Here is a 19715-nt window from a genome sequence, read left to right as displayed (position 1 = left end):
ATGCACGCAGAGAAAACCAACTCTCAGAGAGCGCGCAAGTAGGCTACTGAATAGTTTAAAATCGTTTGAATGTTTAAACTGGTAAGACTTAAAGACATGCAAATGGTAAACTTTAGTCACGATGGCCCGATTATGCAAGTGAATATTCCGTCATGTCCCGACTCCTAACCGTGAGCGTGTAGTTTCACCGGCTGCAGCGCTGGACGCTTGCCCGAGACGAGAGAGAGAGAGACGCAGCACTGCATTGAAATCACGCTGTTTGTGAAATTGCGTCTCACAGAAAGTTTTAAAATGACTGATTTGATTTTATAATCTGTGTGGATTCATTTACTAATACTGTTCAAAATCTGTAACTGCAGTGATTCGCGGAATTATCATCTTTACGTGGGTTGTAAATCGGCATGAAACAGCGCGGATGAACACAGTGCTTTGAGGCGAGTGGTGCTGTCAGTCACCGCGCTGTGTGGATATAATGTCATACAGAATCACAGATTCACTTTTTGAAAGTTTGACCAACATAAGAATTTTCATAAGAAAATGTCTTCTGAACAAGTAAGTAAAATCCATTTTTGTTCTGACCAACTAAGGGGGAAAAGCATTCGACATGATAAGCTTCGTTAGATTTAATCAACGCGATTTACAGCAACCGTGCAAATTATAGCCTACTTTGTTCTCAAATTGTTCATGTTAACAACATCAGCATTGCGTGACTAATGTTAAATTTAATGTGTTTTATGGTTAGCAGCTACCTGTGTAGTTCAGAATTCATATTCTCCATAATAGCAAAACGAGAAAGGCACAACAAAGGAAACTCCATAACTGTGTGAATTAAGAAAACGTACTGTTACACGATTGAACTATTGAAATGTCTTACTTGTTCAGCAGAAAAAAGCCGTCTCTTCTTCCGTTTTGAACCCCTTCAAAACACGGAGTTCACGCACTTTTCAAAAGCCCCGCCGATGTTTAAATCCTTGTGTTCGCATGAGACGGTTTCTTTCTCTTTCTCTAGCCACCTTAAATCCGAAGTACGAAGTCTTTTGGGTTTTATAACTGCTGAATCTCCAGTTGACACTGATGATTATACATGATCACACGCGCAGTATAGCCGGCTAGCCGAAACTCCTCCTTTATGTGTACGGGTGTGACGTCATGGCGCAAAGACATGCTCGAATTTCCCGCGGAAACCCACCAGTACCACTGGAATTAAAATCATTATTACAAGCTAACCGTTTTGAATCTAGCTATGGCAAGCAGATAGTTTTGACCACTGGCAGAATACGTTTTTTTTTATATAATTATTTTGGATTTTTTAAACTTAAAAAAGTTACGGACTGGAGCTTTAAAGACAAAAAAAGGTATCAGTCCACATTTGCTTTTAAAAAGTCATCAATCGTAATCTGCCATGAAAAATCGTGTATGATGCATCCCTACTGGTTTGGTTCTAAACATTTTAAATGTGCAAATGTCAAAAACTACATCACATTATCTGTCTAAACAGCTACGACTTCCTCTAGTTTCAAAACATCACAATCTTATTCCTAAATGACAACGATTTACCTGTGCCTATTAAAACCTTTGTCAAAAATCACACTCAAATCTGCGTTTGCGCTGACCGAGAGAGAGCAGTTGTCATGTAGAAGTATGAAACAGCCTTTTCAACCACATAGTATCGTTATTTCTCTTACATAAATTCAAAATATCAAATAAGTACTGGGATACAAGTTTATAGTTCGGATATAAACACTTTTGAAGGTAACTTGACACTTAAAAAACGATTGTATTAAATACACATTGTTAGGCCACTAGGTGGCACCACGTGACTGTTAAAAAAATTTAATTCGTCATTGAATCATTCATTCAACAGATTTGTTGAAAAACGCTGTTCATCCAGTAATGAAACATTTACGAGTCATTGAATCATTCATTCAGATTGTTTTTTTAAATAATTAATTCAAAATAACTAAACATTTTACATAGACTGCCACAAATAACATTGTCAAAGTTCGTGATCTCTATCTGAAACAAAAAAAATCATGATTCTCAATTTATCCAGAATCGTGCAGCTGTAATCACCTCCAGTGAACCCTAACTGTTTTCTGTTCATATCTCTGTGTCCATATTTAAAACTTAAGTTAGGTGCACGGCCAGGGACGTAATGTGCAGTGATTGCCAATGAGACGACAGTAAAGAGTGCTTTACACTTGCCTGATGCACAGACAGGCCAAGTCAATTTCAAATGGCAAGTGTTTGGTCTAAGATGCTTAACTGATGGCAGGCAGCTTTGACAAGCACAGGCTCTATTTATAGCTGATGTGACACTATTTGGGTGCCCTTGCCAACAACCAAAAAAAGCAAATGGACTTTGTAGTAGTAGAGATCCCTACGCTATTATATTCAGCATTCATCCCATGCATGAACTTTGCTTTGGGAGAGGATCTGCCAGTCATGTGAAAGTACAACTGGCTTGGGGCAAGACTTCAGTCCCATGATAACCAATTTATTTTAAGATGACTATCTGTCCTGGAACATATTCAAAGTGTGACACACAGAGCCTCAACTTACTACAAAAAAATACAGATAGTTATGGAGATGTAGGCTTTTAAAAATAACATACAGGGCGAGCTGGTTGCAACTATAGAGATCAAATGATTTTTTTATGACCAATACAATACAGACAACTTTTTTTTATCTTTAAGCATCCATTAATGTACATGCAAAAATTATTTTGATTCGTTTAATTACTGTTTTTGTTACAATAATAACTAGATGATTATTTCACTACAACAATAAAAACATGCATTAAGAACTTATTATGAGAAAGTTGTTTTGTGAACAAGACTGTCTTTAATTTGCTTTTATGACAAATTGTAAAGCAATTGCTATATCACTTGAAAACAACATGCGGTTATTTAAAAATTTGATAAATTATTCAAACAATACAAGTAACTGGTGTTTAGACACTCACCAAACAGTGGCATCGGTAGACCCGGAATTATTAGCAATAATAATATAACCAATTAAAGTTGAAAATAACAAATATCAGTTGAGTGCATAAACTCATATTGCTCAAACCAATGATTAACTATCTCTAAAAACCAGAATCTGACTGGATGGCAATATGACATTGAAGAGGATCTGAAATAGTGAAGTGGACTGAGGGAGTTTATCTGTACTCATGGCAGAAGGGAGGCAGGAGAAAACTAGGTCAGAAACGCCAGTGGTGATGAAGTCAATAAGATAAGCAGTGAGCTGTCAAAACACTTTCATTTTGATGCAAAAAGTCATCACAAGTCACTTTCACACATAGATCACAAGTCACTTACATCACAAGTCACTTTCACACATACTAGACATCATGATTTTTATTTATTTTATTCCTCTACATACCGAAAATGCATCCACTAATGTCCATCATCATTTAACCCATCTCAGTTTTATCCAGTTATTTAAAAAGGTAACTTAAGCTAAACCAAAAAGTTTTATGACTTTCTGTCTTCCTTAAAAACACAAACGTAGATCTTTGGCAGGATGACAGCAGTAGTCACAATTCGCTTTCTTTGTGTTGGAAAAACATATGGCGATTGAGATTGTCATCCTGCATAACATATTTTTGCCAAAACATGTGGACGAGTCGTAACAGAATATTACAATTTGGTGAACGGTCCCTTTAAATTGAAGTGGTTTTGTTTACAACCCAAACAAAAACATCTTCTATTGTCATCTCTCTAGTAAGAACGTGAAACTCGACCAGAACTGTCAACGAGCATACAAAGGATATTGAGGATAATACAAGTCAGAAAGATGAAAACTCCAAACAAAAGCCCCAGTGGTCACACTCACCTCTCAAAGACTGACACAAACAAGTCTGAAAGTGACTAATGCACGGGGTTTAGACTACGTACTTCTATCTCCTCGCGTTCGTCACGCTCTTTATATAAGCTTTGAGACGCGTCTATGGTAATATTCCGGTCTGTTGAATTATTTAAATTCAAATTCCTTTTAAGAAAAAGCTTAAAAACAATAGAAGAACCGTTTCAGGCAACGTAGCAACGAGAGCTAACGTTAGTCGGCTAGCAATACTGACACAAACAACTTAATTAGCGCAAACATACAGTCAGAACACCTTCAAATATATTCTAACACCTACATGTGGATGTCAGATTTTTGCTCACCTGTTTATGTAAGCGACGGGCGGTTGTCCTTCACGAGTGTTTTTGTCGGAGAGGAGCTGCCGTTCCAGAAGACTGACTGACTGACTCGAGCTGGCTGGATTTTCTGGATATCGTTGCGTTTCAAAGTGACGTACCTCGCGTGAGGACGGGAGGCCAATCAGAATACGCCCATGTGGTCTCGTGATCGAGTTTCAGGATAACGGGTTTGACGGGATTTGTAGTCCGCTGGTGACTTGTTTGTTTGTGGGATTCATGCTTGATGTTTTTTTTTTTTTTTAAGTTCACACTCACAGTATTTTTTTAATATAAAATATTATTTTATGTTTAAATATGAACTATTTGGATAATAACTTATGTTCATTAAAATAAGACATTAATTCACAACCATTTGGATATTGTAATTTGAGGATATAAACAAATATTAATATGACTGGGGGGAGGGGTTCCAGTTCTATAACTGGAAAAACCTATGTTGATCGACCACAATTGTGAATATTGTCAATGTCGCATAGACTAATGGTTACAATACTGCTGTCATGGACCTGTGATGAACTGAAGGCAATGATTTTTTTTATAAATGATTGCACAGATTCAAATATTTGCAATAAAGAAAGTTGGAATATGCAGTGACATCCCTCCCTATCAGTTATTCAGATATGATATCAGTGCTAACAGCTTCAGTTGTGCAATATTGGAAGGTAGCCTATTGATAAAAATGATGTAATCAATGGCACAAGTTAAAAATCAAATGCACTATGATCCATATTGTGAAATTATAACTGGGCTTTAGCAATCATAATGCACTATGATCCATATTGTGAAATTATAACTGGGCTTTAGCAATCATCATGAACCAAGACTCAAGTCTGTATGTTGGTTACAAGACTGTCTGTATGTTATTTGTGTGTGTGTGTGTGTGTGTGTGTGTGTGTGTGTGTGTGTCTATATATATATGTGTGTGTGTGTGTGTGTGTGTGTGTATACACACACACAAAAACAATTGTGAAATATTTTTACAATTAAAAATAACTGTTTTCTATTTGAATATATTTTAAAATGCAATTTATTCCTGTGATCAAAGCTGAATTTCAGCATCATTACAGTCAGTTTCACATGAACTTTCAGAAATCATTCTGATATGCTGATTTGCTGCTCAAGAAACATGTATTATTATTATCAATGTTGAAAACAGTTGTGTGCATTTTTTTCCAGGATTCTTTGATTAACAAAGTATAAAAGAACAGCATTTATCTGAAATAGAAAGATTTTGTAGCATTATAAATGTCTTTACTGTCACTTTTGATTAATTTAATGCATCCTTGATGAATAAAAGTATTAATTTCTAAAAATATTAATATATATATTGACCCCAAACCTTTGAACAGTAGTGTATAATGTTGCTGAATCAAAGAAATGCAGCGCAGAAGAGACTTCTTTTTTTATCTTTTTTTTTTATCTTACAGATCGAAATCTTTAGAATAGTAGTGTGTGTGTATATATATATATATATATATTGGGCTATATATATAAATATAGTGCGAACTTTAAGCACTATTTTCAATAGTGGTCTCAGGCTGTGGGTATAATTTTCCTGTGGTGTTTTGACCTACATGAGCTTTCTGGAGAATTTCCAGTCTAAACAGCTCAGGTCATGGTTTGTCCTTTGACCATACAAACCCAATGAGATCCCAAACAAGTGGAACACAAGCCAGTGTGCTCCAGCCCAACATTAAATGAAACTGATAGCCATCCAAAAAACAAAAACACTCACCTAATTGCAAAACAGATGTTAGATGAGGGCATGCAGACAGATCCCCACCTGTCAATACTTATTGTTCCTGATATTGGGCCAAAGTCACTGGAAACTCTCCCAACCTGCACATGGTTCACATGTTGTGCCAGTATCTGTCTAATTGCATGACAAAACAAGAGAACTGATCTACTAATCATGCGGTGGGAACTGCACTCATCAACAGCAGTGAAACTTATCCGGACCTGTGTAAAAGAGGGTGTGAGGCAAGGAACTGAAATCTGAATTGAGATGTTTGTGTTTGGTTAGTTTTAAAGAAAAGCAAGTGCCACCCCACCCAGCAATTCTCCAAAAAGCACCAGTTGAGCAACTTTGACATCCATAATTTTGTGGTTCCTGCCTTATGAAGAATATTGGAGTGAGTGTAAAGGTTGCATTATATAGGCCTAGTTTAGCTTACAACACAGATAAAGTACCAAAAATTATTGATGTAGTCCGTATCAGTAGAATAAATATACACATCATTTTTATGACTTATAGGCCGTGAGACAGAGGGTTGATTGGTACCATTTTGAGGGATTAAACCGCATGGTGATTTTTATGACCCTGTATTTTAAAAAAAATGTGTGATAGCATTAGATTCAAGGTAGTTTTTGGTTACGGAGGACGATTTTCAAACATATGTCAAGAAAAAGGATAAATTAATTTATCTTTAAATAAATTTTAAATTTGATAAAAAAAGAATAAAATTTTATCAAATTTAATACATTTTTATAATACAAAAATTATAATTTTTTTTTAAATAAATTTTTAAAATTATAAAAGGATAAATTTTTCTCTCTTGTAGTCACTGAACACCTTACCTTGAGGTAGGATGATATAAGTGTTGATTTCTAATGAAAGCTACCATGGATCGGATGCTATCACACATTTTCCAACACTAGAGATGTGTACCTTCATGAAAATCAAAAAGAAATTTAATCCCTCAAAATGGTACCGGTAGCCCAAATTTGGGGTCCCGTCTCATGGCCTATTATGCACATATTACTTTATCCCTGATCAGCATATTTTGTATGTCTCTCTTATCTGACACGCTCAGTTCAGAGGTGGGTTCCACCCTAAGTGTGCTACGAAGTGCACTTAAAAGGGTATGTCACCAACTTAAGGGAGATTTCAAACCGAAGCAGGTGTGTTTGTATGGGGCTGTTCACGGGTGTAAAGTGCGTGAGACGCAACGGTTACAAGTCAACTATCATGATTACGGGTTAAATAAGATAAAAAGACATAGGATTATTTAAATTAACCAAATTACGTTTATTTTTATATTAATGATCGCAACAAATTTATCATTCAGTTTAGGGCTTTTGAATTTGACATTAGATTAAGTGAAATTTATAATACATTTTTATCCAGTTGTATTACACAGACGTAGGCTACATTAAATGAAAGTGTTGGAATTTATATTTTATTTATTTACAGAAGAACACTGTGGCATCAAACCTTAAACTCATCTAATATGCCTGACTTGTGTTTTGTCTGTGTTTGATGTCATTGCAGGGTGTTTGCGAATGAATGCATTTGGTCAAGTGAAGTGACCAAACTTCAACAGATAGCCCGTGCTCAGGGAGTAGGGCGCAGTGAACACTGCATAGGGGCCGTCAATTGGAACGCACCCGAGTTCATGGAGCTCATCTGAATCAAGTGTGTCAGATTAGAGAGACATACAAACCGTGCAGAGCGGGGAGGCGCGAGGACTGGAATTAGAAACCCCTGCTTTATGCAATACATAACCCTGGTTATAAATTTGTCATTACACAAAGCAAACAGAACGAACACAGAGAGCAAAACAGAAATAAAGCAGCTAAGTAGGTAATAATAATCACTATTCATATTTTTAATATTACTGGTTTGAATGAGGGGGAATACACACAACAAGAATATGATCACAGGGCAGCAAAAAACTGTGGAGTGACGTGTCAAAGAGATTGTAAGTGTTATTTGCATATATGACTGACTGTTATTTACAAGTGTAGTTTTCCTCCTAAACAAAAGATCTCATTGTCATGTTCCACGGCCTGACAGACAGAGAGTCGGCTATGATCACCCGTTCCATCCAGTGGCCAGTAATATCTTCTCTGCTAGCATATAAATCCCCAGTAAAAAGCTTCTTTATCAAAAAATAATAATCAGAACAATACATATGATGTATAAAATGAGAAGCAATTAATAAAATATAATCTGAACCACTAGTATTTGGTTACAATAATAGTTTTTGCAGTCCTTATGTAGCCTTGATTTTTTTTTTTTTCTTCTTCCTATTTTCAGTTACCAGACACACATTCATTACTGTGAGGCTTTGAACCGTTTCAACCAACAACGACAAAGACAGTGACAGAACAAACACAATATTCTCTGCTCTAAATTAGATGGAACTCCCAGATATGGCGTACAGAAATGCATCAAACAGGCTTTTGAAAGCCTATAAGAAGGATACAACAGCGATTTTGTAAGAATAAAGGGGAGTTTTGTGTGTGCATGTGTTGCTTGATGCTCCGATCCAGGCAAAAGTGTTCAGTCCAACTCCTTCCTGGTTTCATCTTTCACACGTCTCTCCAGGTTTCTTAGAAGGAAATGCTTGTGTGAAGGGTAACAGGCAGCATTCTGTTCTTGTCATATCTCAAAGATTATTATGACATCATGGAACACAATGTCCAATAATTCCGCCTTTTTCTGACTCAAGGTTCTTAAGAGCTCTAATATGGGCAAGGTGGAGTGTGTTTGTGGAGGTGCGCTCAAGAATCAGCGGCGAATCGAAGGTCTGGAAAAGGCAATGGGTGATGTGCCCTGTTGTTCTCCGTCCCCTTTCTTGATCCCTCTAGAGTCTCTAAAGAGTTTGTAGGCTCTTCCTTTTAGAACGAGCAAAGAGTGCGTGCCTCTCTGAATTCAAAGACGGAGAGAACAACAGCTCGAGTCAGAATACATCACACCGGTGCCTCCTTTTCATCAATGACGTCCAACTTTTGATTCTTGAGTCAGAAAAGGTCATTAAATTACTATCAACGGCACACGTACACTTACTTATATACTTTCATTTGTTGCTATTTAATATATCATTTTACATTTCATTATCTCTAAGTTCCCCCTCTGGGTCCGTTAAGGGTCCCGTGCTTCTCCCGCTAATTGCTCAGTGCCTCTCCAGGGCGTCTGTCCCGTTCCCTAGGCTGCTACTTGCACACGAACTGGTCTACGAGCGACGTGCAGCGTTTGCACTTGACGTAGCAGCACCAGTGGAACTTGCAGTGGCAGCGCTCATGTTTGTAGGTCTTGAACTGGTCGTAGCCGCGACCGCAGCACATGAGCTCGCAGCCGTCCATGCCCTCCGAGGTCTTGTTGCACAGGCGGCCCTGGGTGCCCAGAGAGCCGGTGGTCTCGTTTCGCAGGCAGTAGTCCGGGCTGGGGTCAGTGTAGACCAGGTCCTCGCTCGTCGGGGTGTTAAAGCGGTTGTTGACCAGCTCCAGCTTGCCCCGTCGGGTGAGGCGCATGGCGGCGGCGCTGTCGTACTTCTCCTTCAGGAACTCTCCCACGCGACGGAAGTCGGCCAGCTGGAGCCAACAGGTTTTCAGACTGCATGAGCCGGAGACTCCGTGACACTTGCATGCGACGTTGGCCAGATTGTACACTGCCTGTGAGTGGAGAAAGAGACGTGGAGAAAAAATTTGAACTATATTGTGAGAATATGACAATGTAACTTGAAAAAAAGAATCAGCACTAAAAGAATAAACCAACCTTATCTCTAGCACCAACCCTTTCCCAGTCAAGATATGCTTATACAACTTATAAGAAATATCATCAGACTGATGACATCTACTGTTGTTAGGTATACAAACAAGCACTAAAGGAATAGGAATAACTTGTTTTTCAAACTGGTCAGCTAGGTAAAACAGGTAAACATAGAACTTGTAATTTCCGATTTGTGATAGTTTGGAATATTAAGTAGGAATGGGTTGAAAATTACAGACTAAACGATAATACTTTGCTATACATGCCATAATTTACCCCACTAAGTGTTTACGAATTTACAGTATGTCTTTCTTGAAGTTTCCTATATAATTAATGGTATAAAAATGGTATAGTTACCAGGTATTAATACAATTTTATTTATTTATTTTTATAAAAAAAAAATTTTTTTAATAAAAAATCATATGAAAAGATAGGGGAAAATAATGTGAGAATGTGTGGAATAATAATAATAATAATAAATACTATTTTGTAAAAAAAAAAAAAAAAAAAAAAAAAAACAGTATAAAAAGTTAAATGTAATATATATTTAAAATTAGTGGGTATGTGAAAAATAAAATAAAATAAATAATATTTTAAACACTATTTTAAACATTAAACAATAAAAGTAAAAATTAAAATGATAAATTAAAATGTTTTTTTGAGGCCAGTGAAACTAAATGCATTTAGCTAAATGCTAAAAACATGAATGATAGTTATGCTATTACTTATGCTATTACTTATATTTTTTAAGAGATTGGAAGCAATCACTCAGAACACCCTAGCAAACACACAGCGTGCTATTCTTGCATTTTTTTTTTTTTTTTACAATGTCATTAGGGTACACAGCCATAGTTCTAAGCTGCAAAGTAAGCCCTGGTGGAACAACAGCTCCCTCTAGAGGCCAAATGAGTTCAGTGCACCAGCCTGTTTGAAGTTAATGGGGCCTCCAGAGGCCTTTGAGTTTACGGTCCCTTTACAAACAGAGAGCCGCAGTGAGAGCGTTTGGAGGACAATGGGATGAATAGTCATTCTGTTCTAGAACACACAGAGAGCCCCGCGTCCACTGACAGCAGACTTCCTGCTGATTAAATTCAATGAAACCCCCAGCTGAATCAATAAAGAAACGCTCGACATATTGTCCTACTAAACCAACGGCTGTTCTTCCCTTTCCTTTTTAATTATTTAACATGTAACATTAACAGACTATTACTTTTCATTAACCACCCACAACATACAAGTGCGTCACGTTTGGCCGACAAACACAAAAACAAGGTAATGAGTACAATCTCTTTTCCACGTCTGGGCTCAATCAAGGTTGGGTGGCCAGTGTGGTTTTTTCCGCCTCGGTGTGTGACGTGTCTTGTTTGCTGTGTCTTTTGTGTCTGTTTAGTGTCCTGAACGAGGGAACATTAAAGGCATTTCTCTTTCTGTTTCTCTGTCATTTAAGACCGGGCAGTGCTCCTCCCTTTAACACCTCACGTGAGAACATTTAACGGTCGTCTTTGAGGATGTGCTGCCCCGACTCTTCAACCCCCCTCCGGTGGCAGCTGTTTAAGCCCCCTTCCTTTTACCTGCTCGCACACAGACATTAAGGGGAGTTCCAACACCTTTCAAGTCTCTGTCATCACCGGCCCAACCTGCATACCTGTCTGCAATCCAGAAACAACACACACACACACACTTTCCCACACAGCAGCGGCCCACATCACGCAAGCCATTCTCGGCTATTTACTATCTTGCGTGTCAAGCTGCAGTTCCGCCACCTCATCTAAATGATCTCACACAAAAGGGTTTTTGAGCATTTCTATGCAACATGTGCGCCCAACTGAAACTGTGTTCACATAAAGGCGGCCGTTTCTCTCTTTTATTCGTCCTCACTTTCATCTATCTCCTTTTCGCGCCCCTCCTTTTCACTCTCTGTCTCTCTTTTTTCTCTTTTTGGCCCAAGTGACCAAGGTGTGATGGATAGACAGGCTCATCGGTGCGTGGAAAGGACACGCATGCGGTGCTGTGCACAATGGAGCGCGCTCAGACGGGTCAGGGTCACTGCTGGGCGGGGTCGGGGCGGAGCAAGGAGACGGCAAACAACCATCCCTGGAGGTGTAGAGATAAGAGGACGGGAAAAAGAATCTGAAGTAAACAAATACAAATCTCTCTGAGCTATGCTAAGAAAATGTAGCAGTTTTCAAGGCCACAACAATGTGTCTGTAGTAATGAGACTTTTTAAAGCAGCTGTATATATGTGTGTATTTTTTTTTTTTTTTTTTTTTTTACATGAGGTTTAATCAGCTCCATGTTGGGGACAAAACTGTGGACTGTTTCTGGCAAAACATTAGTTTGGGGGCATTCTCAGTAGTAAAAAATGATTCATTAAGCATTTATCATATATACACACCCACACAAACATTTATAAATTACAATTAAATCTGTTTATTTTTTAAGTAAAATGTAAAAAAAGACTTATTTTTTATTCTTTATTACTGTTTTACATTTTAGAATAATAGTAAAGTATAATTCACACACACACACACACACACACAAAACTATTAAAATATGAGTGAAAACTATTTTTATTTTATTTTCTATTTTACTTTAACTTTTTAATGTTTATTCGTTCATTTTTTATTTTTATAGTCTTTAGTTCATAGGCATTTATCAAAATAGTGTTTGCTGTTGCTAGTTGATTATTTTACTTATTTAATTTTAGATAACAGCTTTTGAAAACAGTCTTGAAGGAATTCCCATTTATGCTGGACTCTTGTTTGCAGCTTTTCCTTCACTACATGAGTTTTCCAACTCATGTTTTGTGAAGTTTTGTAAAGAAATTCCATGTCTATTTGTCAACGAAGCCAATTTTAGGCACTTAATAATATGTCTATGTAAAAACTTCAGATCAAAAGTTTAATAAGATGACATGATTCAGTCACTTTGGACTGGTAGAGTAGATAAAAAACGAGAAAAGTATATGGTACGTCCTCATTTAGATAGCTAAGTAAATATGCGTGTCTGTGAATACAAAAGCATTCAAACATTAGTAATGCAGATAAATTGAGTGAGACAGAAAGCCTTAGCAATGTATTAAAATACGTTACGCCTACGTGTGTGTGTGTGTGAGTGAGTAATAAAGTGCTTTAGATTAAGGTGTGTGTGTGTTTGTCTCCGCTGCAGTTGATTTCTAATGAAAGACACACAGAAGCAGGTGATCTTTATAGAGGGTGGAGGCCTCCTCTCTCTGTACAGTCTGGGTCACGAGCCTTTGTGACCCACAGCACCGGAACCACACGCACCATCTTTCACTAAACCCGTCTTATCCCCCCGACTCCACACCGAGGGGCATCCGATACGCTTCTGTCACCTCCACAAAAGCCCACCAAGACCAAGCCTTTCCAAGCAAGACAAATCTCCAGCAAACAGGCTCCGCAAAAAAAAGGAACGCAAGGAGTATCGGGGGTCACACCACACCATCGAATCCACCCACGCCAAAAAAGCAGGTGCCAATAACTCAAAAAAGAACAAAAAGGACCAAGTTGAGGGTGGTCGAGTAGCTACTCGGCGTCACCGAAAGATATAATCTCCCCAGCATGCACGTACAGAACATGTCCAGACCTTGACCTCCTCACCTCAGGGAACCTCCAGGAGAAGAGCCAGGGATCTCAGATGTGCCATAACTCCAGAAAAGAGGCCCTCTCTTCTGTAAACACCTTAAATACACTCATCTTCCCTAAGACAAACATATGTGGCGGAGCTCTGCGCACGGCAAGCACCCACATCGGCAGGCAAATGGACTTTTTATGGGGCCGCTTCGTTTTAAAAGCACTCAAATAAATAAGTGGAAAGAGGATGGGATCGGGGTGTGGTATGACAAAGCGTGGGACTCGCAAGGGGACGGAGGAACGCATTCCAGTTTGATGGTGTGTTTTGGCAGGATGTGGTGACATTCTGCAGTGCGTTCTCCGAGAGGGCGGCCCGCTCCGGTTTTATGCCCACCTGAACGTGGCAGGGGGGCCACAGTTTGCCGGAGCCAGACACACACACTCACATAGTTGGAAACGTTCCAATAATCATTCCACCATATAGCTGTTCTATAAAACAGCAAGAAGCCATTCAACAAGAAAATGTGCAGTGTCAGAGCGTTCCTGACTAAACAAATTTGCCACACATCACCTTATAAAAAAAAAAACACAAAAACTATTTGTTCTGGCATCGACTACTCCATTAAATGAATAAAAGGGAGATTGGATGGGAATCTGAGCTACATGCTGAATGGGACACTAGAGTAAGAGCAAATGAGTAACATGGGACGCTTTAGTGGTCCCGGGGATCGGTGGTGCTTTGACCTCCTGACCCCCAGCAGACTCTATGGGCGCTGGCCTAGCACAGGCGCCATTTGGTCACTTTCATTAAGTTAGCTCTCTCCCTAGTCTGTAACCTAAAATAGATGCCGTACAGACCACTGTTATTTTTATATAAAGCTAAAGTCTTAATGACTAATTAATCATCTAACAAGTCGGGTAAATGCCATGCTCTAACAACAGGAACTCTCTCACAAAAGTTGTGTCTTTAAATTCATCCAATTAAAACTGAATGTCTTAGCATTGTTTCTCATGCTTTTCTGAGTGTCCTGCCACAAGGATAAAGTTTTTACAACCCATTTCAAGATAGTCCAGGAAATAAAAACGTGCATTCAGACCCCTGCATTGGTTTCCATTCAGTCTAGCTGATTTAGTCTCATGTAAACAAACACCCCCCTGTGCCAGGTGAATCCAAACCAGCCTAAATTAGCGGTCACATTGGCGAAATGTATGAAGCACAACTCAACCACTTTCAAAACAAGAAGCTGTCTGTTGGTCAACCGAAATCTGCATGAGGAAATCTGCCGCCCTCCAGCAAAATTCCCAATTGCATGGATTCCTATTGAACTGACTGGATTTCGCCAGCAAAAACTTGCAGGGCAATTGTAAATCTTAACTATACAGGGCTTCCTTAAGATGAATTAGCTGACATTGGCTAGTCAATTTTGAAAATATGTTATTGCACATCCCTAAAAGTTATATATAATTACTGTAGACCACACACTAATCCCCTTTTAAATTTTTACCTTTGAGGACATCTCCAAAGGAAGACTTTGTCAGATTTAGCTAACTTTTGACAATTGTGGTCCCAAATTTTAGCTAAGTAAACACATTCACTCAACAACAGAGGGAGGATGAAGTAACTGTTTGTGGTGATCTGCAGGAGACATAAGGGCTGGCTTTGGTTTATTCACGCACAAACATATTTAAAGCCGTGTTTATCCATTCAAGTGTACAACAGGTCTCTTATTTCTCAATATCACAATAGAGGTTGCAACAGCCGTGATTCATTCGCTACGCATTAAAGAAACACACCTTAACCAAACCAATGCACTGTAGACTCTTGCACAAAATGAAATTAGGTGGATCATGGTGGATTTAACGCCCACAGTACGGGACACTTACTACTATCTGATCATTTCCATCTATCAATAGGTCAATCATCTATGTGTGTGTTCATTTCCTCACCATTCTCCCAGCTTCATTGTTCTGTAGATTCATAAGCGTGCCTGCATGCTCGACCGATCCACGAGGGTAGTTCTTCTCGCGCTCACGGGCGTCGACAAACTCCCGGGCGAAACGGTAGCCGTAGTGGACGTTGTCCCCGCAGCCGCCCCATAGCCAGTCTCTCGGGAGGTCCCTGGGACGAGCCGCTCGGCTGCAGCCACAGGTGGAGAGCTCGCCCTCACGGCACGCTCGACTCACAGCGTTCACGACACCCGCTGCACTGATGGCGTAAGTAAAAGCTGTTTCTCTGCTGCCTGCAGAAGACAAGCACAGAAAAACACATAATTAGGACATGGACGACATTCCATGGGCTGGAAATCGCTTTGTTAAATCATCCACAACTCTTCAGTATACTATTTTTCTTGATTATTCACTTAGGAAGTAAGGCAGAGAGTAAAACAACTCATTTCCAGAACCCCACAGATGGTAACAATCTTTTTGGTAAGCCCTGCAGTGAGAGATAAGATTATCAGAAACGTGTGCATGTACATGGACAGCACTGATTCATTATTCCATTGTTATATATATATATCTCAATGAAAGTATATTAAAACACAAGCAAAAAGAGGACTGACAGATTTTCCAGTTTTGGTACAATTCAGATGAGGCATATGATAACCCGCAAAGCTTTCCTGCCAAAGAGGCGCTAGGTTTATAAAAATTTGTGCTCTTTTTCCGCATCTGTTGTGCATGTGTTACCTGATTTTTTCCCCCCATCTAATAAGCCATCTGGAATGCAGATTTCACATACCTCAACAGCACAGGCAATACAGTTAATAGCATTTAACGTTTAAAAGCTGTTTAAACATGTTAAAAAGTGCTAGTACAACCATATTTAGAGATAAGCAGTTTGTTTCAATGCTTAGCGACACCATAATTACAAGAGGAAATTTGTCACACAAAACGTTTTTAAACTTCAGGCCCTGAGAATTCCTTTTTAATGATCCGGCCTTCCTCAATGCCTTAATGAAAGTCAATTTGCCCCTGACTACGGACCACAAGTAACTGTTCTTTGCATTATAAAAATAAATAAAAATAAATGTAGCACAGGAGCATATAGCTTATAATGTTAGGGATTTAGGGACTTTAACAATAAATTATTATACAACAATTTACTTGATTTTGTGTGGGTTTTAGAGCACCAACTCCGATTTTAGTATATGTAGGCCTATAAATTAATACATTTTAGGGCTAAACTTTAGGGGGCTGATTTTTTTTTTTTACAGTGAAAGACAGACTAAGATAGATAGATAGATAGATAGATAGATAGATAGATAGATAGATAGATAGATAGATAGATAGATAGATAGATAGATAGATAGATAGATAGATAGATAGATAGATAGATAGATACATTTGCAATATATACAAAGACAGAGAAAATAATTGCAATATTTTAAAATAATGTAAAAATTCGGTGCCGGTTTTACGGCATCAAACTCACAATGCGTCGCGTGTAAACGGGTGTGAACCTGCATTCCAGCGATGCGCCTATTGAATTTGGAGGGCCACTTTTATTGGCCTTTGGTGCCCGGACTTCAAATAGAGTCCCGGATATCCCGACTCTGTGTCATCGTGTCATTGCATTTCAAAAGCGACTCTGGACAATGGCCCGACTAACACCTCAATATAAACCTCGCGATTGACTGCAAATAAGTCCCGTGCTATTTGGGGGGCACGATAGGGGGGCATGTCGCGTCTTACACCTTGTTTCACTGATGAGCGGAACTAACACTCAATTGAGGCAACGAGCGCTGTCTTCTGTGAGAGAACGACACGCATACGAGCATGCATTCAAGTACACACTGCTTCATACATACTAGAAGAAATGTCAAGAGCAACTTTCTTCATTTAAATATGCTGTATAAAAGATCTCTACACATCTAAACATCATGCATGCATAAAATAATATAGAGCACCCATTTAAATAAAAAGCAATGTTATATGAAAATCAACAAAGTGATGTCAAGAGACCAACGCGTAAATCTCACGGGGAGCGGTTCGAGTCATGCTGAGAGCGATCATCCATTAGCAGGTTACATTTAAGCTATGTATAACAAATATTCAAAACTATACATTTATCAAAAACGTTTATCAAAAAGTATGCGTTATATACATACCTAGCCTATATATTACAGTGGTTTATAACCACAGTTTCACTTATTCCTACTCTTTTCACAATTAAAACCAGTGGGACAACATTGTTCAGTTGCTCAATAAAAAGTTGCAAACAATAAAGTAGGCTACCATAAATTAATATTTGTTTATGATAATCAAATAATATATGCATATTTCCATATAAATGTTTCATTTAAAATAACAATATCAATCAAGTGATTGAAAATTAGTCTATATCTTATAACCACTTATATTTTTACATGCATTGTGATTATGATTTATATGACTTTAAAAACATGAACAATCAACCCTTTAAATAATATACCAAATGTACATTTATTTTCACATGTTTAATGTATTCCTTTTATCATCTTTCAGGGGCAAACTGGAAATAAACAACTGGTCATGTGATTTACATCAGCCACTTGAAATCAAGACATCTGAGCTTTTATTTATAGCTGACAACTCTAAGCAAAATACATTAACTTCCTTGAAGACAATTGTAACTCAAGAGCAGTGGGCTCAAATGTCATCAGAGGGATTTTCAAAGCGGCCTGCTATATTATTGTGCATTTGATCAATTTGTTTTAAATTGCATGTACATTTTAAGCATCATCACGGCGACTCACCTATCTGCATGACGCGGCCGAACACTGAAGTGTTGTTCACTGTGCTACAGTTCCATCGCCTTTGCCTGAACTGATACTGACACTCCTTGATGCCCGTCTTCGCCCCCTCTCCAATATAAACCATATGGTCCTGATAGAGCTGGCAGAGCTTCCTCTGACCCTGAGACAGGCCTGTCAGCTGGCTGCACAGAGGCTGTGCTCCAATGATGTACATCTCCGGTCTCTGGATGGGGTTCATGGCTAATGACCTGAGAAAGTAAGACCAATGCACCGGCCATCAAATATGCACAACTAACCTGCAGCATACATGACACAAAATAGTGTAAAATTTCATTAGGGCATACTATACTGGAATCTGGACTGCATGTGGGTTTTTTTTGGAGAATGCAAGGTGAGATAGCAGTAACCTTTGTTCTTGTGCTGCCAATAGACTTTTTTTTATAGATAGAAGTCAAACTGTAAACCTTCATTGAAATAATTATGAACCAATTTAATTTCAAGCAAACTCGTTTTATGTGTTAGTGAGTTAAGGATTGCACAGCGTAAATGGTGTCTGTGGAACTTATTATCAAGTTGAAAACTGTTTGAAAAACCTGTTGTCCTCAGGACACGAATGCCCTTATTTACAAACAGTTTGACCATTTGTTGCCCAAGGTAAATATTGTGACAAAGCCTCCACATTTGTTCTCAGTGAATAGTTTTCTTATGCATTGTTTCATCCTCCACAAACAACGTAATATGGTACTTTCGAAATATACATTTGCAACTTAGAATAGTTTGCAATTACAAGCTGATCTTACCACCATGAGTTGGCGACCACCAGCAGCTGTGAGTTGCAGACAATGAGGGTCACTGCCAGAAGTAGGTGTCCTGGGTTCATTCTCACATCCATCCTTCCTCGGCCAAGAAATGGAAATGCGAAGAGCCTCCTCTGGGGAAACATTTAGGAAATGATAGTAATCCACTTGGAGGAGCCGCTTCCTTTAGCAACTTGACAAAAAATAAAGTCTCTTGAAGTGCAGTGCCTCTGAATCCCCTCAATCTTGCCCCAGCTCAGTTTTAAACACCAGCTGTGCGTAAAACACCTAGATGACCTGAGGCACTAACGGAGTCTGACATCTGTTGAGAATGTTCTTTTTAAAATCCGCTTCATAAAACGCAACGAAAGTGGATGTCGGTGTGCAATGGATATAAGCAACATGGATGGAAGTTAAAACGAAAGAAGAAAAGACACAAGTGCATCTGGTGGTGATAGTCCAAACTCTCTCCCCCCCTATGTCTCTGCCGGTTCTGTCGATATGAACTAACACCTCTGCGCTCCGATGGCACAACTTAACCCTCCCTCCTTCTGTCGCACTTCTCCGCACCCCCTTCGTTTTGACGCGGATACAATGGAGAGGAGGAGGAGCGCGAGGGGAGCCGCTGCGTGGTGAGGAATTTGGGGAGGCCAAACAACACAAGAGGGCAGCAGATGAGAATCCGATTCACAAGAAGAGCTTTGATTCTCCGGTGCGTAAGAGCGCGTTTTGGACTCATGGTAAATTAATCTACACTGCGTTTATTGGGAGGATATACTTCAAATGCTTGCGCACCTCAAGCCATTTAAATTAAAATCTGTTTCGGACAAAAGTCATAATGGCAAAAGTTACACACACACACACACACACACACACACACACAGAGCGAG

General features: G+C 38.9%; 2 protein-coding genes across 2 annotated transcripts in view; both read right to left on the bottom strand.

The window, feature by feature from the left end:
- The window catches only part of adipor2 (adiponectin receptor 2), a 32336-nt gene extending 28040 nt beyond the window's left edge, over nt 1-4296 (bottom strand). Inside the window, exon 1 of the mRNA XM_056245081.1 lies at nt 4173-4296. The gene's annotated coding sequence lies outside the window, so the exon portion shown is untranslated. The remainder of the gene's footprint in view (nt 1-4172) is intronic.
- Nucleotides 4297-8787: 4491 nt separating this feature from the next.
- Nucleotides 8788-19404, bottom strand: wnt5b (wingless-type MMTV integration site family, member 5b). Its single transcript, XM_056245071.1, has 4 exons — nt 18829-19404; nt 18029-18276; nt 15243-15535; nt 8788-9605 (listed from the first exon to the last, which is right to left on the bottom strand). Exons 1-4 carry the CDS (start codon nt 18969-18971, stop codon nt 9147-9149), a joined length of 1143 nt encoding a protein of 380 aa, XP_056101046.1. The 5' UTR covers nt 18972-19404; the 3' UTR covers nt 8788-9146.
- Nucleotides 19405-19715: the final 311 nt, after the last annotated feature.

Source organism: Rhinichthys klamathensis, unplaced genomic scaffold, assembly GCF_029890125.1.
Source record: "Rhinichthys klamathensis goyatoka isolate OS25496 unplaced genomic scaffold, OSU_Roscu_1.1 h1tg000029l_1, whole genome shotgun sequence".
Lineage (NCBI taxonomy): Eukaryota > Metazoa > Chordata > Actinopteri > Cypriniformes > Leuciscidae > Rhinichthys > Rhinichthys klamathensis.
Note: the sequence above shows the minus strand (reverse complement) of the source record. Positions and strands in the feature narration are given on the sequence as shown.

Bases quoted from the DNA above. Each gene is read 5' to 3' on its own strand.
- wnt5b (XM_056245071.1), bottom strand. From the start codon at position 18,971: ATGTTTCCCCAGAGGAGGCTCTTCGCATTTCCATTTCTTGGCCGAGGA. The intron at 18,277-18,828 runs GTAAGATCAGCT...TTACTTTCTCAG, and splicing joins GTGGTCGCCAACTCATGGTG to GTCATTAGCCATGAACCCCA. The intron at 15,536-18,028 runs GTGAGTCGCCGT...TGTCTTCTGCAG, and splicing joins CGGCCGCGTCATGCAGATAG to GCAGCAGAGAAACAGCTTTT.